The following is a 22785-nucleotide window of genomic DNA, read 5'->3' on the forward strand; positions in this document are numbered from 1 at the left end:
AACTAGTCAATAAGAAAGATCATATTTTCACGTGTCAATAGATATTATGTTTTTCTTTTCACTTAACGATAATTTATGTATTCACTGTATTAATTTATTATATTTGAGAGTAGAACTAGGGTGTTCTTAAGCTCACCAAAGTGTTTGGTGAGCTTGACTCTAAAACCCATCAAATCGATTTCAAATGACGAATCCGAACCGTTAGAACCCGCCTATCTTACGTGTGATGCGTCTACATGTGAAATTTTTAAAGATTTGAATTAGTTTAGTATAAAGTCAATCGGTCAAAATTAGAAGGTTAATAAATTAATTTTAGTGCATTCATTTTTTGAACGTTTTTTGACCGCTTGACTTTATACTAAATTAATTCAAATGTTTAAAAATTTCACATGTAGACGCATCACACATAAGGTAGGCGGGTTTCAACGGTTCAGATTCGTCATTTGAAATTGATTTGATGGGTTTTAGAGTCAAGCTCACCAAACAGTTTGGTGAGCTTAAGAGCACCCTAGTTCTACTCTATATTTGATGTTTGGGAATGTATCAGCAGATTGATTTCCTGTCTTCTTGGGTCACAATGTTTTGTTTTTTTATTGTTGTATGAATTATGATCGCATGTTGTGATTTTTTTTTGTTTGAGATAGAAATGTGAAGATTTTTGTTTTGAGATAGAAACATAAAGATCTAACTTGTTTACTTTTATTTAATGTCCATAAATATTTTTTTATTTATATTTTAAATCTACGATCTCCACGAAGAAGATATTATCATTTGTTACTAAATCAAATAATGAAATTTCCTTAAAAGAAAAAAACTTCAATTTTAAAGATGCACTAGCTTTTCATTTCAAAAAAGAAATATACACTAGCATGCAAGTTGTAAATCTTTTTTATCTAGACATTTTTGTTTGAGATAGACAATTTTCTTTTTTTATCTTTTTTTCAGTGTGAATTATGATGGCATGTTGTGAAGATTTTTGTTGCTCTTTTTATTGTGCCAACTATCTAACTATTTAAAATCCACAAATAATTGCTCTTTTGAGTTTCAAACTTACAACTTTTCATACAAAGAGCATTGTCTTTGTTACAAGTTGTAAATCTTTTTAATTCTTTCGTGGAACAATATTTTTTTTATTGTTGTTGGTGTTGTTGCCAAACGTGCTTTTTTTTTTTTTTTTTTTTAAAAGAACAAATAAATAAATCAATAAGCTATTTTAAGTCGTATTAGCTGTCAGTTTGTAACTTAAAATCGAAAGTAATTCTAAGTACAAACAAACTAAAAACAATTGTTTAAATATAAAACATGATAAATCAAAAGCTAATAGTGTTACAGTTGTATGGGGTTACATTTAATAATAACTGGACTATACTTTTGTCTCCTCTTTATTTTTTCATTCACAAAAGTTTGTAATTTTTTTTTTAAATAAAGTAAAGAGACGCGAATGAACAAAAGTACTACGTATGCAATAATGCGGGAATATTTTTTTTTTTCTTGGCAACTCATGATGCTACTTCATATCTAAATAAAGCTAATTGATTGAGATTCTGTTTAGCTGAGGAGATGCTAAATGTTACAATGAACATTTCTTACTTTTATCGGCATTTCCATGGGAACGAAAGGATTTTTATATCTAGTGAAAGTAATCAGGGCTTCAGGCCCTATTTTCTCTCTAAATTTTAGGTGGAAATGAGCTTGAGACCTGCCGCTCATATAAAAACTAATATTTAAGATCAATTGTATTGGACTGGACATTATTTTTAATTTTATTCGCTGAAATTAAGAACGACAAAACAATAATGCCGACAAAACCAACTCTTTTGTCTCTTTCTTCACTGGAGGTGGTCAGTTTATTAGTCACGAATCACGATATTACTTGAAAATTTGGAAAACACATGACAGAGACGTGTAATTTTAGTTGAGCGGAAATTGAAGGATCAGTGATCTAGCGCATCAAAAACTTGTTATACAGAGGGAACGGTGTAGTCGTATATTTCATGGGCAAGATAAGTTGCAGCAACACATATCAATGGAGATAACTGATAAAATAAAAATAAAAACTGGTTCACATAGACGCAACGGCAACATTGATAGAGTCCCACGTTGTTTTATCAAAAAAAAAAAAAAAAAAAAAAAAATCCACCATTGTAAATTTATACATAACTTCAATTTCTAATTTTCCTATTTTGCCTCCATCTGTTTTTCTTGCTTTTTTTTCTTGTTTTTTTGTTTTTACAGTTTTCATTTTCTTTCATTTTGTTTTATTTTTTTAATATTATGTAATTTTATAGCTGTTTATCTCTAAAATTAAAGATTAATTACTTTTATATAGATTATTTAGGTTTGTCTACCTCTAATTTTTTATTTGCTTACCTCTATTTTATAACTCAACTAATTTCGCAGTCCAATCCTACAATACTCTGTTTTAAAAAAAAAGAATATAACCCGAACCCGATTTGTGTGCAAAACGCTATTCAGAAAAAAAATATCATTAGACGCGATTCGTCGGAAGAAAAAAAAACAAGAGTGATTACAAACAAATAAAAACGCGATTTTAAAAAAAGAGAGGTGATAAAGGAGACGCGATTCGGTAGCCAGACGCGCAATTCGATAGGTGGCTCAGGTAGAGATAGGAAGGGAGTAATGGATCGAGGAGATTTGAACCCATACCCATTTAGAAAAAACGAACCTAAACCCAATTTGCCCAAAGAATGCAAATCAACAGTAAAAATAAAACCTGAATCCGATTTTCTGGTCACCCACAACTCAAATTTTGACTACGGCATTGTTAATGTAGTATTGATACTCATCGTGTCCATATAAATGAAATTTGAGAACTTGATCCTCATCTTTCTCTAAAAAGAAGATAATTCAGCGTATCAAATGTCATAAAAAAATAGTTTTAGTTTGGTGGCAAAAGCAACATCCTTCGTGTGAAAGATCATAGATTCAAAATTCAAATATAATAATTCTTATACATATTAAATAGTTAGATGACTTAAATTCTAACTTTTACTCAAATACAAAAAAAAATGTGATAAAGAAAAAGAAATATTGCAATACAAAAGCTTATCTGGTTACTTGAGACCCTGATCACAGAAAAAAAAAATGTCATAAAAAAAAGAAATATTGCAATACAACAGCTTATCTGGTTACTTGAGACCCTGATCACAGAAAAAAAATGTCATAAAAAAAAGAAGGAAGCAGCTAACAGTCCCCCAACTCCAGTCTCCAAAAAATCTCCGGATATTTTCAACTAATTCTGTAAACATCAATACTAAATCTTGTAAACTAATTCAACAAATCCTGTCAACATAAAACTTTCAATTCTGTGTGGTCCCCAATAACTTCCACTTTAACTACCACTTTAACCACTTTGACTGGGACCACTTTTAAACCTTTGACCAGGACCACATCTAAAAGATCTCTAACAGCTTTTCAAAACTAAAAACTAACCATGACTATATTAAAACTTTGTAAACAAAAATATATAAAAAATATTCGATTTTTTTTTTCAAATTTTTTTTCAAATTTTTTTTTTCAAAATTTTATTTTCAAAATTTTTATTCGGAATTTTTTTTCAAATTTTTTTTCAAAACTTTATTTTCAAAATTTTTATTCGGAATTTTTTTTCAAAACTTTTTTCAAAATTCCTTTTTGAAATTTTTTTTCTAAATTTTTTTGTCTCCTTCTAGATACTACTTTTAATTATTTTGAATTCTGTAAATCTTACTACATAACTCTGTAAATAGTTTCGTTTAATCCTATAAACCGGTAAAAAAAAAATTCAATTTTTAAATTTTTTCAATATTTTATTTTATTTTTCAAATTTTTTTTTAAAAATGTAAAAAAGAATTAAATTTTTTTTTCAAATTTTTGTTTTCAAATCTCCTTCTAGATACACATATTATCCTGTAAACATACACATATTATCCTGTGAACATACACATAGTATCCTGTGAACATACACATAGTATCTTGTAAACATACACATATTATCATGTAAACATACACATATTATCCTGTGAATATACATATTGTACTTGAAATTATGGTAGTTGAAAGCGCGTCAGAACTAAGCTAAAAAGGGAAGGCTTTTATACACAGGGATTTTCGGGGGACTGTAGCCCGGGGGACGTTACCTTTCAAAGATCCCCCAACTCCAGTCCCCCAAAAATCCCCCAGATATTTTCAAAGATCCTGTAAACTAATGGAGCAAATTCGGTAAACTTCAATACTAAATCCTGTAAACTAATTCAACGAATCATGTAAACTAATGGAGCAATTATTTTGAATTATGTAAATCTTATCACATAACTCTGTAAATTTAAGTGTTGAATTAGGTAAACCTAAATTGTAATTTGTGAATTTTATCTTGTTTGATGTTCTGCATCCAAAAACTAAAATTTTATGTTTTGAATTCTGTAAATCTTACTATAAAACTTTATAAAACTGTACTCTAAATACTGTAAACATAACAACTAATCTCAAAAAACACATACTATTATGTCTAACAATGAGACATGATTCTTACACAAAACAAAATTAATTACCAATAAATAACATAAATGGTTTCCACCAAATATAACATTTCATACAAATCAAAGCAAACATGAAAAACAAAAAAAATCTAACATAACACTACTTATAAAAGTATAGCATAACACTGCTTATCATTGGATAAAATTCGAATGATGTTTGTAGCATGCCTTCATTTACTCAAATTCACCTATGAAAATAAAATAAATTAGATATTTTCTAGCTCACCTAAGAAAGTATAGCATAACACTACTTCATTTATTCAAAAAAAAAATTTCTAATTTTTTTTTCTAATCTCCTTCTAGATACTACTTTTAATTATTTTGAATTTTGTAAACCTTATCACATAACTCTGTAAATAGTTTCATTTAATCCTGTAAACTGGTAAAAAAAATTCACATTTAATTTTTTTTCAAAATTTTATTTTATTTTTCAAATTTTATTTTTTAAAATTTGCATCTAAATGATACTTTCAATTGTTTTGAATTCTGTAAACCTGATCACATAATTCTGTAGACATTTTCGTTGAATACTGCAAACCAGTAAAAAAATTCAATTATGTATTTTTTGAATTCTATAAACCTTATCACATGACTCTGTAGACAACTTTATTGAATACTATAAACCCGTAAAAAAAATTCAATTTGTTTTTACAGTTTTTTTTTATTTTACAGAACTACAAAATATTCCTACTGTTCGAGTTGACTAAATAGCATGAATTCAGGCCTCAAATGCAAATAAAAAACTTTGATGCAAAGTGTATTTCACCAGTGGCCTATTTTCCAAAAATACCCTCCAATCAATACTAGTAAGGAGATGCCCACAACGAAGATCAGCGTACTAAGATCAACGTATCCAGTCTTGATTCTTGATAGGTGCAACCATGCAAGACGAGCCACACTGCACACCAAAATTAAATTAATAACTCTGACGATGATTATGATGAAGATGAGGATAATTACATATAAAAGAAAAAAAATCAGAATGATGAGAAAACGATATGTTAAACATGCAAAATGAAAACACTGAAAAGCAAATCGAGGCCGCACATAATTGAATTTAAAACCCTAAAATGGTCACATTTTTTATGAAAAAATAAATAAATTCAGTATAATATTCAATCATGAGGTGTTCAGTACTACAATCCTTTGTACATACAAAACAATGAAAAATTACAAAACTAACCTTCTCTACTCACTAGGTGAGGTATCTTAGAAGAAGGTATGAAGGCCAAATTGCGTTGACCATCTCAATGATTTCGTTGAAAAAAAGGATTGCCGTATTATTTCAAACGTTGACCATCAAAATGAATTCGTTGAACACACAAGGGTTGCCGTATTGTTTCGCTGTACTGTTTTGTTGTATTATTGAATCGTTTTCTAATATTTAACATTTATTATATTAAAATATTATAATTCAACTTTTCAAATAAGTTAACAGTTCTGTGAAAAAAATAAAATATTATGATGAAATTTTATGTTAAAATATTGATTCAACATCTCAAACCATAAACTTTATATTATTTTAATATAAAAAAGTAAAAAGGACAAACAATTCCGTTCTTATTTGGCAATTAAATTGTAGAGTCGCGGAACGAAACAAAAAATAATCTCAATGATTTCACATACCGTTAGAATTCTGTTAAATAATGGATAAGATAGTGGATAAAATAGTTACGGAAATTTTACGGGGACTGAAAGGAGGAAGACATTACATTTTCTCAAAAAAGAAATATTGCAATACAACAGCTTGTCTAGTTACTCGAGACCCTCATCTAGTAACTAGTTATTACCAGGCCGACTAGACGTTGCTCTCAAAACGACTCTTCGCCCATCTCATTGGACCCACAACGAAACCGCACGATTTGTAACGCACGGCGGAGATTGTTCACTCTTAAGTCGTGATGCCAGGTCTATAATAGATATTTTGTGATGATTATTGTATATAATGTGATCTCCGAATAATAAAATTCTAAAATGGCAAATGCTGGTGGCAGAATATTATTTTGCAGTCCTGAAAATATTTTATATCCGCTAGGCAGATTAAAGGAAGTTCAGAATCATGTAGTAATTTTTGACTTCTTATTGACAAATTTAAGTTTTATTGCGTAAAAGAGCATTTTCTAATTAAGAAAATTGGAAGGGTCTAAAAGGAAATCACACAGCATTAGCATCTCTAAACAAATAGCAACAAGTTTTAAAAGGTCGCCTTGGGCCTTGGCCAATCAGTTCATACTCTTTCTCTCTGGCAAGCTTAATTAAGAGGTTAGCTCTCTCTTATCTAGATTATTTTTACTTATTCTGATTTCTAACACCTAATTATTCGATCAGTTAAATTAGCTCCGCAAAATGTCGTCGTGAATTAAAAATGAATGATTAATTTCAAAGGGATTTCACCTTTGTCGTTTGTTTGGTGTCTACATTGATTCGGGGAAAGGAATATACTTTACCCCTGGCGAGTGGGGGTTGAATTGAATCAAATGGTTAAATCTAACAGATTTAACTGGTTTAGATCATTTCCAGTATCAACGACAGGTACTGATGAATAGGATCGTAACATAAAGGTTTATTGTAAATAATGTTCTTCTTTGATTATTGAGCGTATTGTTCAATAAGCACGGTTAACTCATGAATAATGATGGCATAGATTGAAACTATCCCGTCCAGAAATTTGTTTGCGTTTTACCATTTGCTTGTGGTACCTAGTAAGTTTTCCTTTGCATGTTAATATAACTAATGACCTGAAAGGAAAATGTCACTGTTTCTTGAAAATACGAGAAATGAAATAACAGCTGCCATCAATCTGATTAACACTTGGCTTACTCTTTCCTGGTGTTCAGATTTTGTTATTTTTAGATCAAACTTTTATTTCATCTCACCGACTTTCATTAAGCACACTTTGTATCTTTTTCTGCAGAAACTATGTCGAATTGGGAGAATAAACATTACATTTACTAATGCAAATTTCCTATGTTTTAGCAAAGTTGCATCTATTTGTTTGTACATAATCATGTTTTTGCCTCTTTTTTGTTTTTTCAGGATAACACAGTAGAAATGACAGAACATGGGGTGGATGAGCAAGAAGACTTGTGGGAGAATTGCGAACCTTCAGAAGGCGATCTAAAATCAGTATGGTTACTTTGTCATCCACATATCTGCCATTTTTATTCAAATAAATGTCTGGTACATCAACATGGTACCATGCACTAGTACCAGCCCTAAGACTATCACAACAGTTGATCTAAAGATCATCTGCTCAGTTTTCAGTCTAAATTTCCAACAACACAGCAAAAAGAAAAAATAACCTACAAATATGACCAAAAAACATCAATTTCTATTGAACTACGAAACTAAAAAGTAAGAAGCAGTGGAGCCTTATTAAGTATGGCTACTTTGTTGACTTTAAGTTGTATAATTACTATTTTACTAGGATTAAACTTCCTGGATGACAAACACCTAGAGGTGCTACTTTTACCCGATTATCCGGATCCGACCCGGAACCAACCCGGATCCGATTAATTTGGATAGGGTATGGTTTAAAAAATATAACCGATTAAATTATGGGTATGGGTACAAAATTAATAATTTAATATCCGATCCGGATCCGAACCGGAACCGATACTGTAATGGGTAGGATATGGGTATCATTTAATTATCCGACCCATAACCGGACCCGACCCGATACCCGTATAAATACCCGATAAAATATATATTAATAACTCTGCATCAATTTTTTGTGTTAGATAATATATTTCAGCTGAGCTATAATTTGATAAAACTTAACCAAATTTATGCTACTGTTTTACACTACCCTTTAATTACATCCTTAACTAGCCCTTTAATTACGCCCTTTAATTTTTGTTCTATATTATACACATGTGATACATGACACATGATTGTCAAATTTATTATTCCATAACCAGCTTGTTTTATACTTTTTTTCTTCTATTACATTCAATTCATAGATTTTTTTGAATTATAAAAAAAAATAATCATCTCTAATATTTTACTTTCTAAAAATTATATCTCCTCCATCCTCCTGAATTCAAAAGCTATTAACAAAAAACTGAATTCAATATTTTTTGTTACACCATGAGTACTCCAAACAACCAACAACCAACAACCAACTAATAATTTAGAGTTATTATTCTTATTTTGCTATGTAGCATGATATATTTTATTATTTATAAACATGATTAATAGTATAATTTTTATTTTGCAGTAGTTTTTAATTTATATTATAATGATTTATTATATGAGATGTTTAAGAAATTATAATTATATTTAAATGTAAATAATTTCTCGAATACTTTGGAGTTGTGACCTATACCCGCTCTAGATCCGGAACCGCCCCATATCCGAACCGGACCCGATAATCCACAAACAAGTTACGGGTATCTATCTACCCGGAACCGAAAGACTGGACCCGAAATATCTACGGGTAGATAGGTATCCAGATCCGGACCTGACCCTTTTTGAAACAAATAAGTATATGGATCGAAATTTGGACCCGAACACTATTAGGGTCCGGGTCCAAATATAATAGTACCCGGACCCGACCCGACCCGATAGCACCTCTACAAACACCTAGCGGAGTTGGAAAATACTATTTTACTTTGTCTACCCCTGAATTAAGCTTCCTTAGCTTTTACTCATAGATTAAGACAACCGAATATGAACTCCTTAGCGCGGATTAAGATTTAATCCTACTTGTGTTGCCGAACGGCCCCAAGAAATCAAAACTTAGTTTTGATTCTTTGATTATCTGACCTTGCGGAGTAGGAAGTCATACTAAGCCTAAGCCTAAGTCATACTAACCCATTTACACGAATATATTTAAAATCTTGACAGGTAAAGCCTTGGCTGATTCCAGATTTGACATGGGAATGAAAGATTACTCATGAAGGGCATGATATTCCCCCCTTTACCTTATCTCTCAAGGAGAAGTTACAATTGGTCTCTCTCTCTCTCTCTCTGAAATGTTTGATTCTCAGCAACTAACAGTCATTTAATACTTGACATGATCATATTCGCTGAAAATAAGAACGACAAAACAATAATGCCGACAAAACCAACTCTTTGTCTCTTTCTTCACTGGAGGTGGTCAGTTTATTAGTCACGAATCACGATATTACTTGAAAATTTGGAAAACACATGACAGAGACGTATAATTTTAGTTGAGCGGAAATTGAAGGATCAGATACCAAAAAAAAAAAAAAAAATTGAAGGATCAGTGATCTAGCGCATCAAAAACTTGTGATTAGGGGTGGCAACGAGCTTTTAAAGAGCAAGCTAGGTCACACTCGAACTCGGTTTGTTGGTGTATCAAGCTGAGCGAGCGAGTTTGTATTTCAGGTCCCGAGCTAAAACTATTGCTCAAGACCGACTCGTGACTTGTCCGAGCGAGCCGAGCTAGCTCGTTACTAACTTGGCAGATTTATAAATTTGTATATTTTCTTTCCTGCTATATCTTAAATTTTCATAACACATCATATCAATTATGGCTAAAATAAAATAATATTTATATAACTAATTATTGAGGAATACTCTTAATTCAATTGTAATTAAGCAAATCAACTACTATAAATTAACTTTACAGCTAAATTCATATATACAAATATATTAAAATCCTAAATTCATACAAACATATTCACAGAATAAATTTATGCATACCAAATCAAACAAATTCATACAAATTAACTTAATTGCTTATAATTAATTCACACATATTCCATACAAAATTACCAATAAACTTAAACACAGTCCAAAGTGCAATTGTCATAACATTGGTTGTAACATTAATAAATCATAATATCTCTAATTTGAAGTGAATGGATCTGATTAAACTATTAAACTATGTATATTAAATAGCTCGTTAACGACCGAGCTGGCTCGTGCCGAGCCAGGCCAAACTCAAACTCATTAATTATGGCTCGAGTATGTAGCGAGTGAGCTAATTTTAACTCGATCCATTAACGAACGAGCTGTTACCGATCAAGTCACGGGCGAATACTAAGCAGGCCACGAGCCACGAGCTTTTTTGCCAGTCCTACTTGTGATACACATAGAACGGTGTAGTCGTATATTTCATGGGCAAGAGAAGTTGCAGCAACACATATTGATGGAGATAACTGATAAAATAAAAAAAAATGGTTCACATAGACGCAACGGCAACATTGAGGGCGTGTTCGGCAGACGGACAAGAATAGGAATAGAAATGGGATTGCAAAATTTTTGAACTAAATTTTACTATTCACGTGGGAAAAAAAATTCAGTCTGAGTGAATTTTTTTTTTCCCACGTGAAAAGTAAAATCTGAACACGCCCTGATAGAGTCCCACGTTGTTTTATCAAAAAAAAAAAAAAAAAACCCACCATTGTAAATTTGTACATAACTTCAATTTCTAATTTTCCTGTTTTGCCTCCATCTGTTTTTCTTGCTTTTTTGTTTTTGTTTTTTTGTTTTTACAGTTTTTCATTTTATTTTTTTAATATTATGTACTTTTATAGCTGTTTATCTCTAAAATTAAAGATTAATTACTTTTATATAGATTATTTAGGTTTGTCTACCTCTAATTTTTTATTTGCTTACCTCTATTTTATAACTTAACTAATTTCGCAGTCTAATCCTACAATACTCTGTTTAAAAAAAAAAAGAATATGAACCCGAACCCGATTTGTGTGCAAAACACTATTCAGAAAAAAATATCATTAGACGCGATTCGTCGGAAGAAAAAAAAAACAAGAGTGATTACAAACAAATAAAAACGCGATTTAAAAAAAAAAGAGGCGATAAAGGAGATGTGATTCGGTAGCCAGACGCGCAATTTGATAGGTGGCTCAGGTAGAGATAGGAAGGGAGTAATGGATCGAGGAGATTTGAACCCATACCCATTTAGAAAAAACGAACCTAAACCCAATTTGCCCAAAGAATGCAAATCGACAGTAAAAATAAAACCTGAATCTGATTTTCTGGTCACCCGCAACTCAAATTTTGACTACGGCACTGTTAATCTGGTATTGATACTCATCGTGTCCATATAAATGAAATTTGAGAACTTAATCCTCATCTTTCTCTAAAAAGAAGATATCCAGCGTATCAAATGTCATAAAAAAATAATTTTAGTTTGGTGGCGAAAACAACATCCTTCGTGTGAAAGATCATAGATTCAAAATTCAAATGTAAAAATTCTTATAAATATTAAATAGTAGATGACTTAAATTCAACTTTTACTCAAATACAGAAAAAATGTGATAAAGAAAAAGAAATATTGCAATACAACAGCTTATCTGGTTACTTGAGATCCTGATCACAGAAAAAAAATGTCATAAAAAAAAGAAATATTGCAATACAACAGCCTATCTGGTTACTTAGACCCTGATCTAATAACCAGTTATTACCAGGTCGACTAGACGTTGCTCTCAAAACGACTCTTCGCCCATCTCATTGGACCCACAACGAAACCGCACGATTTGTAACGCACGGCGGAGATTGTTCACTCTTAAGTCGTGATGCCAGGTCTATAATAGATATTTTGTGATGATCATTGTATATGATGTGATCTCCGAATAATAAAATTCTAAAATGGCAAATGCTGGTGGCAGAATATTATTTTGCAGTCCTGAAAATATTTTATATCCGCTAGGCAGATTAAAGGAAGTTCAGCATCATGTAGTAATTTTTGACTTCTTATTGACAAATTTAAGTTTTATTGCGTAAAACAGCACTTTCTAATTAAGAAAATTGGAAGGGTCTAAAAGGAAATCACACAGCATTAGCATCTCTAAACAAATAGCAACAAAAATTGGTTTTAAAAGGTCGCCTTGGGTCCTTGGCCAATCAGTTCATACTCTCTTTCTCTAGCAAAAGCTTAATTAAGAGGTTAGCTCTCTCTTATCTAGATTATTTTTACTTATTCTGATTTCTAACACCTAATTATTCGATCAGTTAAATTAGCTCCGCAAAATGTCGTCGTGAATTAAAAAAGAATGATTAATTTCAAAGGGATTTCACCTTTGTCGTTTGTTTGGTGTCTACATTGATTCGGGGAAAGGAATATACTTTACTCCTGGCGAGTGGGGGTTGAATTGAATCAAATGGTTAAATCTAACAGATTTAACTGGTTTAGATCATTTCCAGTATCAACGACAGGTACTGATGAATAGGATCGTAACATAAAGGTTTATTGTAAATAATGTTCTTCTTTGATTATTGAGCGTATTGTTCAATAAGCACGGTTAACTCATGAATAATGATGGCATAGATTGAAACTATCCCGTCCAGAAATTTGTCTGCGTTTTACCATTTGCTTGTGGTACCTAGTAAGTTTTCCTTTGCATGTTAATATAACTAATGACCTGAAAGGAAAATGTCACTGTTTCTTGAAAATACGAGAAATGAAATAACAGCTGCCATCAATCTGATTAACACTTAGCTTACTCTTTCCTGGTGTTCAGATTTTGTTATTTTTAGGTCAAACTTTTATTTCATCTCACCGACTTTCATTAAGCACACTTTGTATCTTTTTCTGCAGAAACTATGTCGAATTGGGAGAATAAACATTACATTTACTAATGCAAATTTCCAATGTTTTAGCAAAGTTGCATCTATTTGTTTGTACATAATCATGTTTTTGCCTCTTTTTTGTTTTTTCAGGATAACACAGTAGAAATGACAGAACATGGGGTGGATGAGCAAGAAGACTTGTGGGAGAATTGCGAACCTTCAGAAGGCGATCTAAAATCAGTATGGTTACTTTGTCATCCACATATCTGCCATTTTTATTCAAATAAATGTCTGGTACATCAACATGGTACCATGCACTAGTACCAGCCCTAAGATTATCACAACAGTTGATCTAAAGATCATCTGCTCAGTTTTCAGTCTAAATTTCCAACAACACAGCAAAAAGAAAAAATAACCTACAAATATGACCAAAAAACATCAATTTCTATTGAACTACGAAACTAAAAAGTAAGAAGCAGTGGAGCCTTATTAAGTATGGCTACTTTGTTGACTGTAAGTTGTATAATTACTATTTTACTAGGATTAAGCTTCCTGGATGACAAACACCTAGCGGAGTTGGAAAATACTATTTTACTTTGTCTACTCCTGGATTAAGCTTCCTTAGCTTTTACTCATAGATTAAGACAACTGAACATAAACTCCTTAGCGCGGATTAAGATTTAATCCTACTTGTGTTGCCTAACGGCCCCAAGAAATCAAAACTTAGTTTTGATTCTTTGATTATCTGACCTTGCGGAGTAGGAAGTCATACTAACCCATTTACACGAATATATTTAAAATCTTGACAGGTAAAGCCTTGGCTGATTCCAGATTTGACATGGGAACGAAAGATTACTCATGAAGGGCATGATATTCCCCCCTTTACCTTATCTCTCAAGGAGAAGTTACAATTGGTCTCTCTCTCTCTCTCTCTCTGAAATGTTTGATTCTCAGCAACTAACAGTCATTTAATACTTGACATGATCATATTCTCAACTGATTCAGGCTCCCTTGGGTATTCGGCTTGGCCGGCACATCCTTGAAGAAACTGCAAAAGGACGAGTAAGTTTTCATTTCTTTGGACTGGCCTTGCAATTATTACGTCCGCAGTGTGTTTGTTTATGTGCATACTATTTTCTAAAGAACACTTTAGATCATTCTGCATGGATGTCTAATATTATTGAGCTTTAGGCAGCTGTCATTGATCCTTTGAAGAAGCGTAGTGCGAAAGCTTCTCAAGGTGTGCCCGTAGGTGGAATTGGGTATGTCTATATGATCTTTTAGATTTTTGTATATGCATATCTTTGATCTACCTAAATGAGTTCTATTTGTGTATATTGAAAGTTATTTTTTACTTTAGTGCAGGAAGCATAGGGAGAAGCTACAAAGGTGATTTCCAAAGGTGGCAGTTATTCCCTGGGGTCAGTGAACATGGACCTGTTCCAGCAGATCAATTCTCTGTAAGTCTCTTTCTTTCTTGTTGTTAACTGCATTACTATGATTAAATTTATTTTCTGACAACATGAAGCTTCCTGAGTAATACCTTTTATCAGATGTGTCTTACAAACCTATCAACTATGTGACATACACATGCATATAGTTAATTTAATATTATTTTTAATTTATTATCTTTGTATTGTGCGATACCGAGTAAGGAACAGACATCCTATTATAAGAAACTATACCTTTTCAACTAATGTACGTCTTATAATAGTAATTCAGCATCACTCTACTTGGTATATACTATTCGTACAGTAATTTCCGTTTATTTTTTATTGTAATGTTTGTTTGAAATTTTCTTGTAGGTCTTTATATCTCGACCTGATGGTAGAAAGTATTCAACAGTGCTTTCTCCTGGGCTACCTAGGTCGGGCAAGTAAGAAATATATATTTACTTCTTTAACATTTTGGTGTATTTCTTTAGGTACTACTTCACTGTTAAACAATCACAGTGGGGTTGGTTAGCAACTTTTAGTCCAAAGGGAATTTTACAATCTTTACCTATTTTAATTTTCATCAATTGTTCCTCATAAACTTTTTCTTACAAATGCAGAAAAGATGATGCCTCGGGGATTGGATCTTGGGATTGGAACTTCACTGGAAAAAATTCAACATATCATGCTTTATATCCTAGGTCTTGGACCATATACAATGGTACAATTCAGAAAAGCACTCTTTCTTTTTTAATAACCATATGAATATTTATTCCTTTCTTGTCATCCATAATTCTTTTCAGGTGAGCCAGATCCGGATCTCAAAATAATTTGTCGCCAAATATCCCCTATAATTCCTCATAATTACAAAGAGAGCAGTTATCCTGTTGCTGTTTTCACCTTCACGGTATAAACTTATCACATTTAACTACCTTTTTTATTTAACAATATCCTCTGGTACTCTACACACTGTTCTTACCTGAACCTTCTATGATAAGAAAAATGCTTACTAACAGCAATGATGTGTTTCAAAACCAACACTGCTTTATGTTTCATGTCATTGCAATGCCACTAATTGGGTTAATCTTGCCACTATAATCCTTGAGTACTAGAGGATGCTTAAATCTGAGGAATGTCCAACTTATCAATTCTAAAATAAACTTTTGCATATTTGTTTGCATGATTTCAGTTGATCAATTTGGGGAAGACTGATGCTGACGTGACTTTGCTATTCTCATGGGCTGTGAGTGCTTACAAACTTGCCATCTTTCCTTGAAAAGTTTCAAAATATTTTCTAAATTAAATTCTCATTTACTTAATGCAGAATTCTGTGGGTGGAAAATCTGAACTCTCAGGATATCACTCTAACTCTGAAATGATGTAAGATTATAAAAAGAAAGAACAGTAATGAGAACAAGTATAAAAACAAGAATACTGTGCTCATTTTGATCTTTTTTGGTTCTCTAAGATTGATTATGGACATTTATGATTATTCATTGACGTCTATTATATGCAGGGAAAAGGATGGCGTGCATGGTGTACTTCTACACCACAGGTATATATCTACTTGTGTCAATAAATTCCAGTCTCATGTCTTGGCTTTGAACCCCTTTTTTATGTTCTGTTACCAAGTTATAAAACTCCCTTTTCTATTTTCTGTTTGTTTGGTTCTATAAATTAATTTACCTCAGTTAGGGGATTAATCTCCTGCCTAACAACTTTTAAAAAACCAAAATTGCCTGTTTTACCAGTCCGACTTGGTATAATATGAACATGCTAGTACGTCATGTATTCATGTTTCATTTTTCATTGATTTATGCAGGACATCTGAGGGTCGACCACATGTGACATTTGCAATAGCAGCACAAGAAACAGAAGATGTGCACGTGTCAAGTTGTCCCCATTTTGAAATATCAGGAAAACTAAAGGGATTTACAGCTAGAGATATGTGGCAAACAATCAAAGAGGTAGTCTGTTGTCTCATTTATAAATCTGTTATACTTTAAGAAGAGAGATCTCTATTTATTGTGTAGAACATCAGATACACTATTTTGGGTACTTGCTATTAACACCACACCCCACTGTCAAAGCTATAATTAAAGTTAAATCAATCCAATGGACATTTCCCCCAAATATATCTATATTAACAAAACCAAATCTTTTCTTAAGTAGCTTGTTTCTAATAAAAAATCAACTTTTATATGTCTGGGCTTGATTTAGTACTGTTTGAATTATACTAACTTGATGCAGGGGCAGAGTTGTCAAAATATGGGATGTACCATTCCTCCAATAGTAACCATACAAAGGGGTATGACTCCAATTATCCAAAAATTTGTTGGTATTATCTACCAAACAGAACAAAATATTGGGTTCTTATTTGCAAAAACCCCTTGTCAGTATGCTGATGCATGTTATTCTGACAGAATGGCTCATTTGACCACCTTGATGCAATGAAGTCAACAATTAGTTCGCGACCCGGGTCATCTATTGGGGCGGCAGTTGCTGCAGCTGTGAAAGTTCCAAGCGAAGCTACCCGCACCGTTAATTTTTCTCTTGCATGGGCCTGCCCCGAAGTAAAATTCCCCAGTGGAAAGATTTACCACAGGTTCCCACCTGACTCTCAGTCTGCCCCATTTTTTGTTGAGTAAAATATAAGTCCGAGTAACATAACATATCTTGATTGACAGACGGTACACGACATTTTATGGTACTGATGGCAATGCAGCTGCAGATATCGCTCGTGATGCTATATTTGGTACGCATATTTCCGCTGTGTACTTTTTAACAAGTAGATGCACCCTAACACAAGCACATGGAATCCAACTTTTTCTCTTTTGCTGTATGTTATGTTCTTTATCTAACTTTTTTGTCTGTTTGTTTCGCAAAATAAATAGAACATGGTTCTTGGGAAGCTCAGATTGAAGAATGGCAAAGGCCTATTTTGCAAGACAAAAGGTTTCCCTCATGGTACGTGTCCAGAACTCCAGATTTATAGAAGTTTAATAACTATATTGAACGTTTATACAGTACATAGTATGTTGCAGGTACCCTGTCACTCTTTTCAATGAGCTCTACTATCTCAATGCTGGTGGAACAATATGGACAGGTACATGCCTTCCCACACCTTTTTATTTGTAAGAAACATATTATTTTTGCATTTGTGTCAAGGATAATTATGCTACTTTGCCTGTTCACCTCCCAAAGCACACTACTATTCACCTTTCAAAGAACACTACTACATTATTCATACAGGGTTACATATTTTTGGTGAAAACATTTTGGGCTGGACAATTTTTTTGTTCTTGCCATTGGATTTTCTGTAATATTTTTCTCTAATGTACTTTTTTGATATTTTTACCTAAACAATATGATTTTTTTAATTTTAAAATATTAGATTGATGATAGTAGTTGGTTCATATACCCTTATTGCGGCCCCATTTAACAAAACAACCAATTAATTCATGCATACTAGGGAAAATCATCTTAACATGAATTAATGCTTAAGACAGATGGGTCGCCTCCAATTCATAGCTTGGCTTCAATCGGCGAGAACAAATTCTCTCTTGAGATGTCAAATCAGAAAAACATCTCTCATGAAATACTTAAAACAATGACCTCAAAACTTGATGAAATCCATTCATCTGTTGCTCCAAATTCTGCCATCGGGATATCTTTACTCACTGAGCAGGAAGAAAATATTGGTCAATTTCTCTATCTTGAAGGCATCGAGTATTACATGTGGAACACCTATGATGTACACTTCTACTCTTCCTTCTCTTTGATCACACTGTTTCCAAAGCTGGAATTGAGCATACAAAGAGACTTTGCTGCTGCAGTCATGTTACATGACCCAGAGAAGTTATGCTTGCTGCATGATGGAAAGTGGGCTGCTAGAAAGGTCCTTGGTGCAGTCCCACATGACCTAGGTTTATATGACCCATGGTTTAAAGTTAATGCATACACACTTTATAACACTGACAGATGGAAGGATCTGAACCCTAAGTTTGTGTTACAAGTGTACCGAGATGTAGTGGTCACGGGTAATAAATCCTTTGCACATGCAGTCTGGCCAGCAGTTTACTTGGCCATGGCATTTATGGAGCAATTTGACAAAGATAAAGATGGCATGATAGAAAATGAGGGTTTCCCTGACCAGACATATGATGTCTGGTCAGTCACAGGGGTTAGTGCATATTGTGGTGGGATATGGGTTGCAGCACTTCAGGCTGCAGCTAAGCTGGCAAGTTTTGTAGGGGATAAGGCATCTGAGAGGATGTTTTTGGAGAAGTTTAGCAATGCGAGGTCTGTTTATGAGAGGTTGTGGAATGGGGAGTACTTTAACTATGATGATAGTGACGGGATAACTAGCTCATCTATCCAGGCTGATCAGTTGGCTGGTCAATGGTAAGGCAAACAATTATTGCAAATTATTATATTGATACAGTATCTCCTCTCATATTATAATTTTCAGTGCTATTTTTTCAATTTCTGTATATTGTGAATATGGTCATGTTTAACTCCATATTCTTTCGTTCTACTTGATAGCTGTGGTATTTAGCCGGAAGACCAGATGCCAGATACTTTATACATCTGAGACCTGATATGTAAAGATTGTATATTACCATACAGGTATGCAAAAGCATGTGGCCTTGCACCAATTGTTGACAAAGATAAGGCTCAGATTGCTCTCGAAAAGGTATTCGAATTTAATGTTATGAAGTACAAGAATGGGACAAGGGGGGCAATGAACGGCATGCGACCTGATGGCACTGTCGATTTATCGGCTATGCAGTCAAGAGAGATCTGGCCTGGTGTCACCTACTCTGTTGCAGCATGCATGATCCAGGAAGGGATGCTCGAAAAAGGGTTTAAGACGGCTGAGGGGGTTTATGATGCCGCATGGTCTCCGAATGGTCTAGGGTATGTATCTTGCAAGGGTTCTTGTACCAGTTTGAAATTGTTAGTATGGTGAAGCCAGTATATATTGATTATTGGAATGTTGAAATTATTGTTTTCTGGAAAGCTGGATGTTGGTATTGTACTCTTAGGACCTAATACTGGTACCTCGGTATACTGGCTCAAAGATACCAACCCTGAGTGTACCAGATTTGTAAGTACTGGCCATGAATTTTTTTTCACTTTTATGAGGTAGGACTTGCACTTGTGCTGTGCATGTTTGGCTGTGAAGTTATTTAGGATTAAATTGCTTACTCCAAGTTAAAAGTGAATTAAGTTAATCATGTTTGGGGGAGTAACTGTGAAGAGAGAGAAAATTGAAAGACAGATAAGTTACTCCGCCTAGAAAGGGGGAGTAACTTACTCCGGGTTAACTCGTTGTTACTCCATCTTACTCCACAGTCAAACATGCACTATAAGTTTTCCTCTTTCATATCTCGTAACTATTCTCTTATTAACTTTCCAAAAATATTTTTATGACAAAAACAGGTATTCGTTTCAAACACCTGAAGCATGGAACAATAATGATGAGTTCCGGTCTCTGTGCTACATGCGACCTCTTGCAATATGGGCAATGCAATGGGCCTTGTCACCTCCAAACCTCCATAAAGAGCCCGAAACTAATCATTCAATAAATGAATTTAATCATGATGCAATTGCAAGCAATGACGCTTCCTTCAAAAGGCTTGCAAAGGTTCTCGAGTTGCCAGAAGACGAATCTTCGAAAAGTTTATTGCGGGTGATATATGACATTGTCCGCCATAGGATGAGACGTGATTTGTAGTAATTAGAGACTCCAATGTGGTGTTATTATCGCGCTTGTATTCTCGTCATAGTGGCTGAAATAATATTAATAGTGAATTGTTAAATAATTTCAGTGCATAACTAATAAATTCACTGATAAAAAAAATTGAATGCAAAGATCTAAATGCATGATTATTTAGTGCAGTAGGATGAGCCTTTAGGTTTTGGTTTTATTTGATGAACTTGTAAGTTACGGCTGCTTATGAGTCAAGTTGAGGACAATTTGAATTCAATTCACCAACTCATGAGTCGAGTTGAGTCCGAATTGTTAATTTAGTTCTGAATCAGAAACTTCAATTTGGAATCAACTCGCGAGTAACTCGAGTCAAAGTAAGTCGACTTGTCACTCATAATGTAGTACATAGTGAGACAATCTAATTTAATTCTAACAAAAGAAATATTATATAGTATATCAAATAATATACAATTAAAGATAGTACATAATGAGATAATGATCAATACATAATTAAAAATTACGAAAATGTCAAAATAGTACGTAATTAAAAATTATCAAAGAGATAAGGTTTTGTCATTTGAGAAGCAATGATTTTTTTTTTAGTTTCAAGCGGCAATATAGTAGATTGTGGAAAACAAGTATAAAGTTTTGGGACGCAAAAATTAGAAATATATGTATTAGGGTTTGGCGTGAGACCGTGAGTCTAACCGAGTTGATTCCGAATCAAGTTGGAGGTAACTTAGATTCAACTTAAAAATCAACCGAGTTAGTAAATTCGAGTTATTAACAAGTTGAATCCAAATTGATTCCGAACTGAGTTTTGAGTCGTAATTTTTTTGTGCACCTCTACGGCTCTACTTGAAGTCCAATACATCAAGTCAACAACGTATTGACAAATCTTACCGAAATTCATTTGCGAGTAATCCCTTCTATTTAAAGAAGTCTAAGCAGCTTCTTTCAAATGTCAAATGAAAATTGGAAATTTGGATAAATCTAGGCGGTTCAATTTTTATTGAACAGTCTGCCAAAGGTTGTAATTGCCTTCACCTTGTTCACATGCTCCTCACGTGTACGGGACCTATATGGCCATATAGAATAGACTGCACAAGGTCTTCTCTTGGAAACATTCAGTGCGTCACATTAAATTTTAATTTGAAGGTTTCAATCACTCTCCCTCTAATATTTTATTTTTCATATTTAAAGTACCAATAAAAAAAAAAAAAATGGGCCTTCCAATCTCTGATCTGTCACTTTGTTCGTTTTTATAGATTTTAAGACAATTAGTCTCTTTCTCTCCAAATTTTTAGGAGAGAACTAAACCTATTAGCGTCAGAAAGCGGCCACGTCAACTGTTGACATTTTCACTGGAGAAGGAGCAATCTTTGCTGGCCATAATTAAGTTTACAATGCAGCGGTATGACTACGTAAGAATATTAAATTTGTTTCTGTTTACTTCGTAAAAATGATTACGTATGTTATTGTATGACTCGACACTGCCTCTGTTGTTCTCTTAAGTTGAAACTCGAGAGTTATGTTGGTACGATGCACAAATTTTGTGGACAATCGTATATTCGTATACTATTTTATATTAAACATCTGCATACATTATGACATAAACACGTCTCCTATATAGATATATATATCTCATGTATTTTATACGGAAAGGATATATATCATGTTTTATTTAATACTAACATTAATTAATGGGACACCTTGACTTTTTTAATTGTTAATCATACATCCATGATCAATCATACCAGTTTGCTTACTATAACCGGCACCTGGTTACCTGGTGTACCACCAGTTTTGTCCTCAATACGTACAAAGACCAGGTAACCAGGTACCAGTTATAATAAACCACTTATCATTACCAGATCTCATCAATTTTTCTAGAAAGCCAACTTGGTATAGTTCCAATTTCAACGCTTCACTGGCGAGTCGTGGTAAGCAGTACTTACCTGGCGGCAGATGCAACCAGAATTCTAGAAGAAATAATAAATGTATATATATATTGGAGAAAGTAAACTTGTGGAAGTGGTCTGGTTTCCTCACTTAGCGGTAGTGTGAGATATGAGACTGGATCGACAGTTTTCTCTTCTGGAGAGATATACTTCAAGTTATATTGATTGCTCCTTAAACAAAAGAAATTGATTCTGACTATTAATTCGTTGGCTTCCATTTTAATAACATTTAAAATAATTTAGGTGACAATTTCAATTGAAATTTTCAAAAATGTACGATAATTTCATAAATAGAAAGATTATTTTAATGAAATTATTTTCAAAACTTAATATTGATAAAAATTATTAATTTTTATTCGCTCAACTGTCTCAGAAATTAATTGTTGAGATGTATGAGATTTTTTTAAAAAATTTTAAATGCTAAAAACAATAAAAAATAATTGCATGGGTGCAGTGCTTTTAAAATCAACCTAAAATTAATTTGGATTATTTATGTTTTAATTTCAGTCTAATTTTATAAATATAGATGCTCTTAGCGGAATGTACTTAACACTGAAAAGCAACATAATTAATGTGCTATGGCCTTTAAGCAAGGACATTAAGACTGAATCAAACTTGCTGACAGTATTTAATAA

General features: G+C 33.0%; 1 protein-coding gene and 1 long non-coding RNA gene across 7 annotated transcripts; both read left to right on the top strand.

Annotated features, from left to right (window-relative positions):
• The first annotated feature begins 6695 nt into the window (after window positions 1–6695).
• LOC144551962 (uncharacterized) lies at window positions 6696–9597 on the top strand. Of its 2 annotated transcripts, none has more exons than XR_013510898.1 (3): window positions 6696–6800; window positions 7575–7664; window positions 9387–9596. It is a non-coding gene; the product is annotated as an uncharacterized LOC144551962 (long non-coding RNA). The 2 variants fall into 2 exon arrangements; XR_013510897.1 differs by lacking the exon at window positions 6696–6800 and adding an exon at window positions 6813–7099 and having other exon boundaries at window positions 9387–9597.
• A 2780-nt stretch (window positions 9598–12377) lies between these two features.
• LOC144551927 (uncharacterized) lies at window positions 12378–21175 on the top strand. 5 transcript variants are annotated; one of them, XM_078300043.1, is made up of 21 exons: window positions 12378–12416; window positions 13191–13280; window positions 13850–13954; window positions 14046–14102; window positions 14232–14302; window positions 14401–14500; window positions 14846–14916; window positions 15094–15194; window positions 15277–15380; window positions 15663–15716; window positions 15798–15853; window positions 15990–16028; window positions 16296–16440; window positions 16897–17078; window positions 17161–17228; window positions 17368–17440; window positions 17518–17579; window positions 17983–18877; window positions 19103–19393; window positions 19919–20422; window positions 21054–21175. In XM_078300043.1, the coding sequence occupies exons 2-20, from the start codon at window positions 13206–13208 to the stop codon at window positions 20211–20213; spliced, it is 2844 nt and encodes a 947-aa protein (XP_078156169.1). In that variant the 5' UTR covers window positions 12378–12416; window positions 13191–13205; the 3' UTR covers window positions 20214–20422; window positions 21054–21175. The 5 variants fall into 5 exon arrangements, with proteins under 5 accessions (XP_078156169.1, XP_078156185.1, XP_078156193.1 ...); XM_078300059.1 differs by having other exon boundaries at window positions 12389–12416; window positions 14406–14500; window positions 21054–21172; XM_078300067.1 differs by having other exon boundaries at window positions 12389–12416; window positions 14236–14302; window positions 21054–21172.
• Window positions 21176–22785: the final 1610 nt, after the last annotated feature.

Source organism: Carex rostrata, chromosome 1 (genome assembly GCF_964058835.1).
Source record: "Carex rostrata chromosome 1, lpCarRost1.2, whole genome shotgun sequence".
NCBI classification, from domain to species: Eukaryota; Viridiplantae; Streptophyta; class Magnoliopsida; order Poales; family Cyperaceae; genus Carex; species Carex rostrata.

What these genes read in the sequence shown, in the direction of transcription:
- LOC144551927 (XM_078300038.1), top strand. An exon ending in CAGAAGGCGATCTAAAATCA is followed by an intron (nt 13,281 to 13,849) that starts GTATGGTTACTT and finishes AAATCTTGACAG; the next exon opens with GTAAAGCCTTGGCTGATTCC. An exon ending in TGTGGCAAACAATCAAAGAG is followed by an intron (nt 16,441 to 16,896) that starts GTAGTCTGTTGT and finishes TTATTCTGACAG; the next exon opens with AATGGCTCATTTGACCACCT.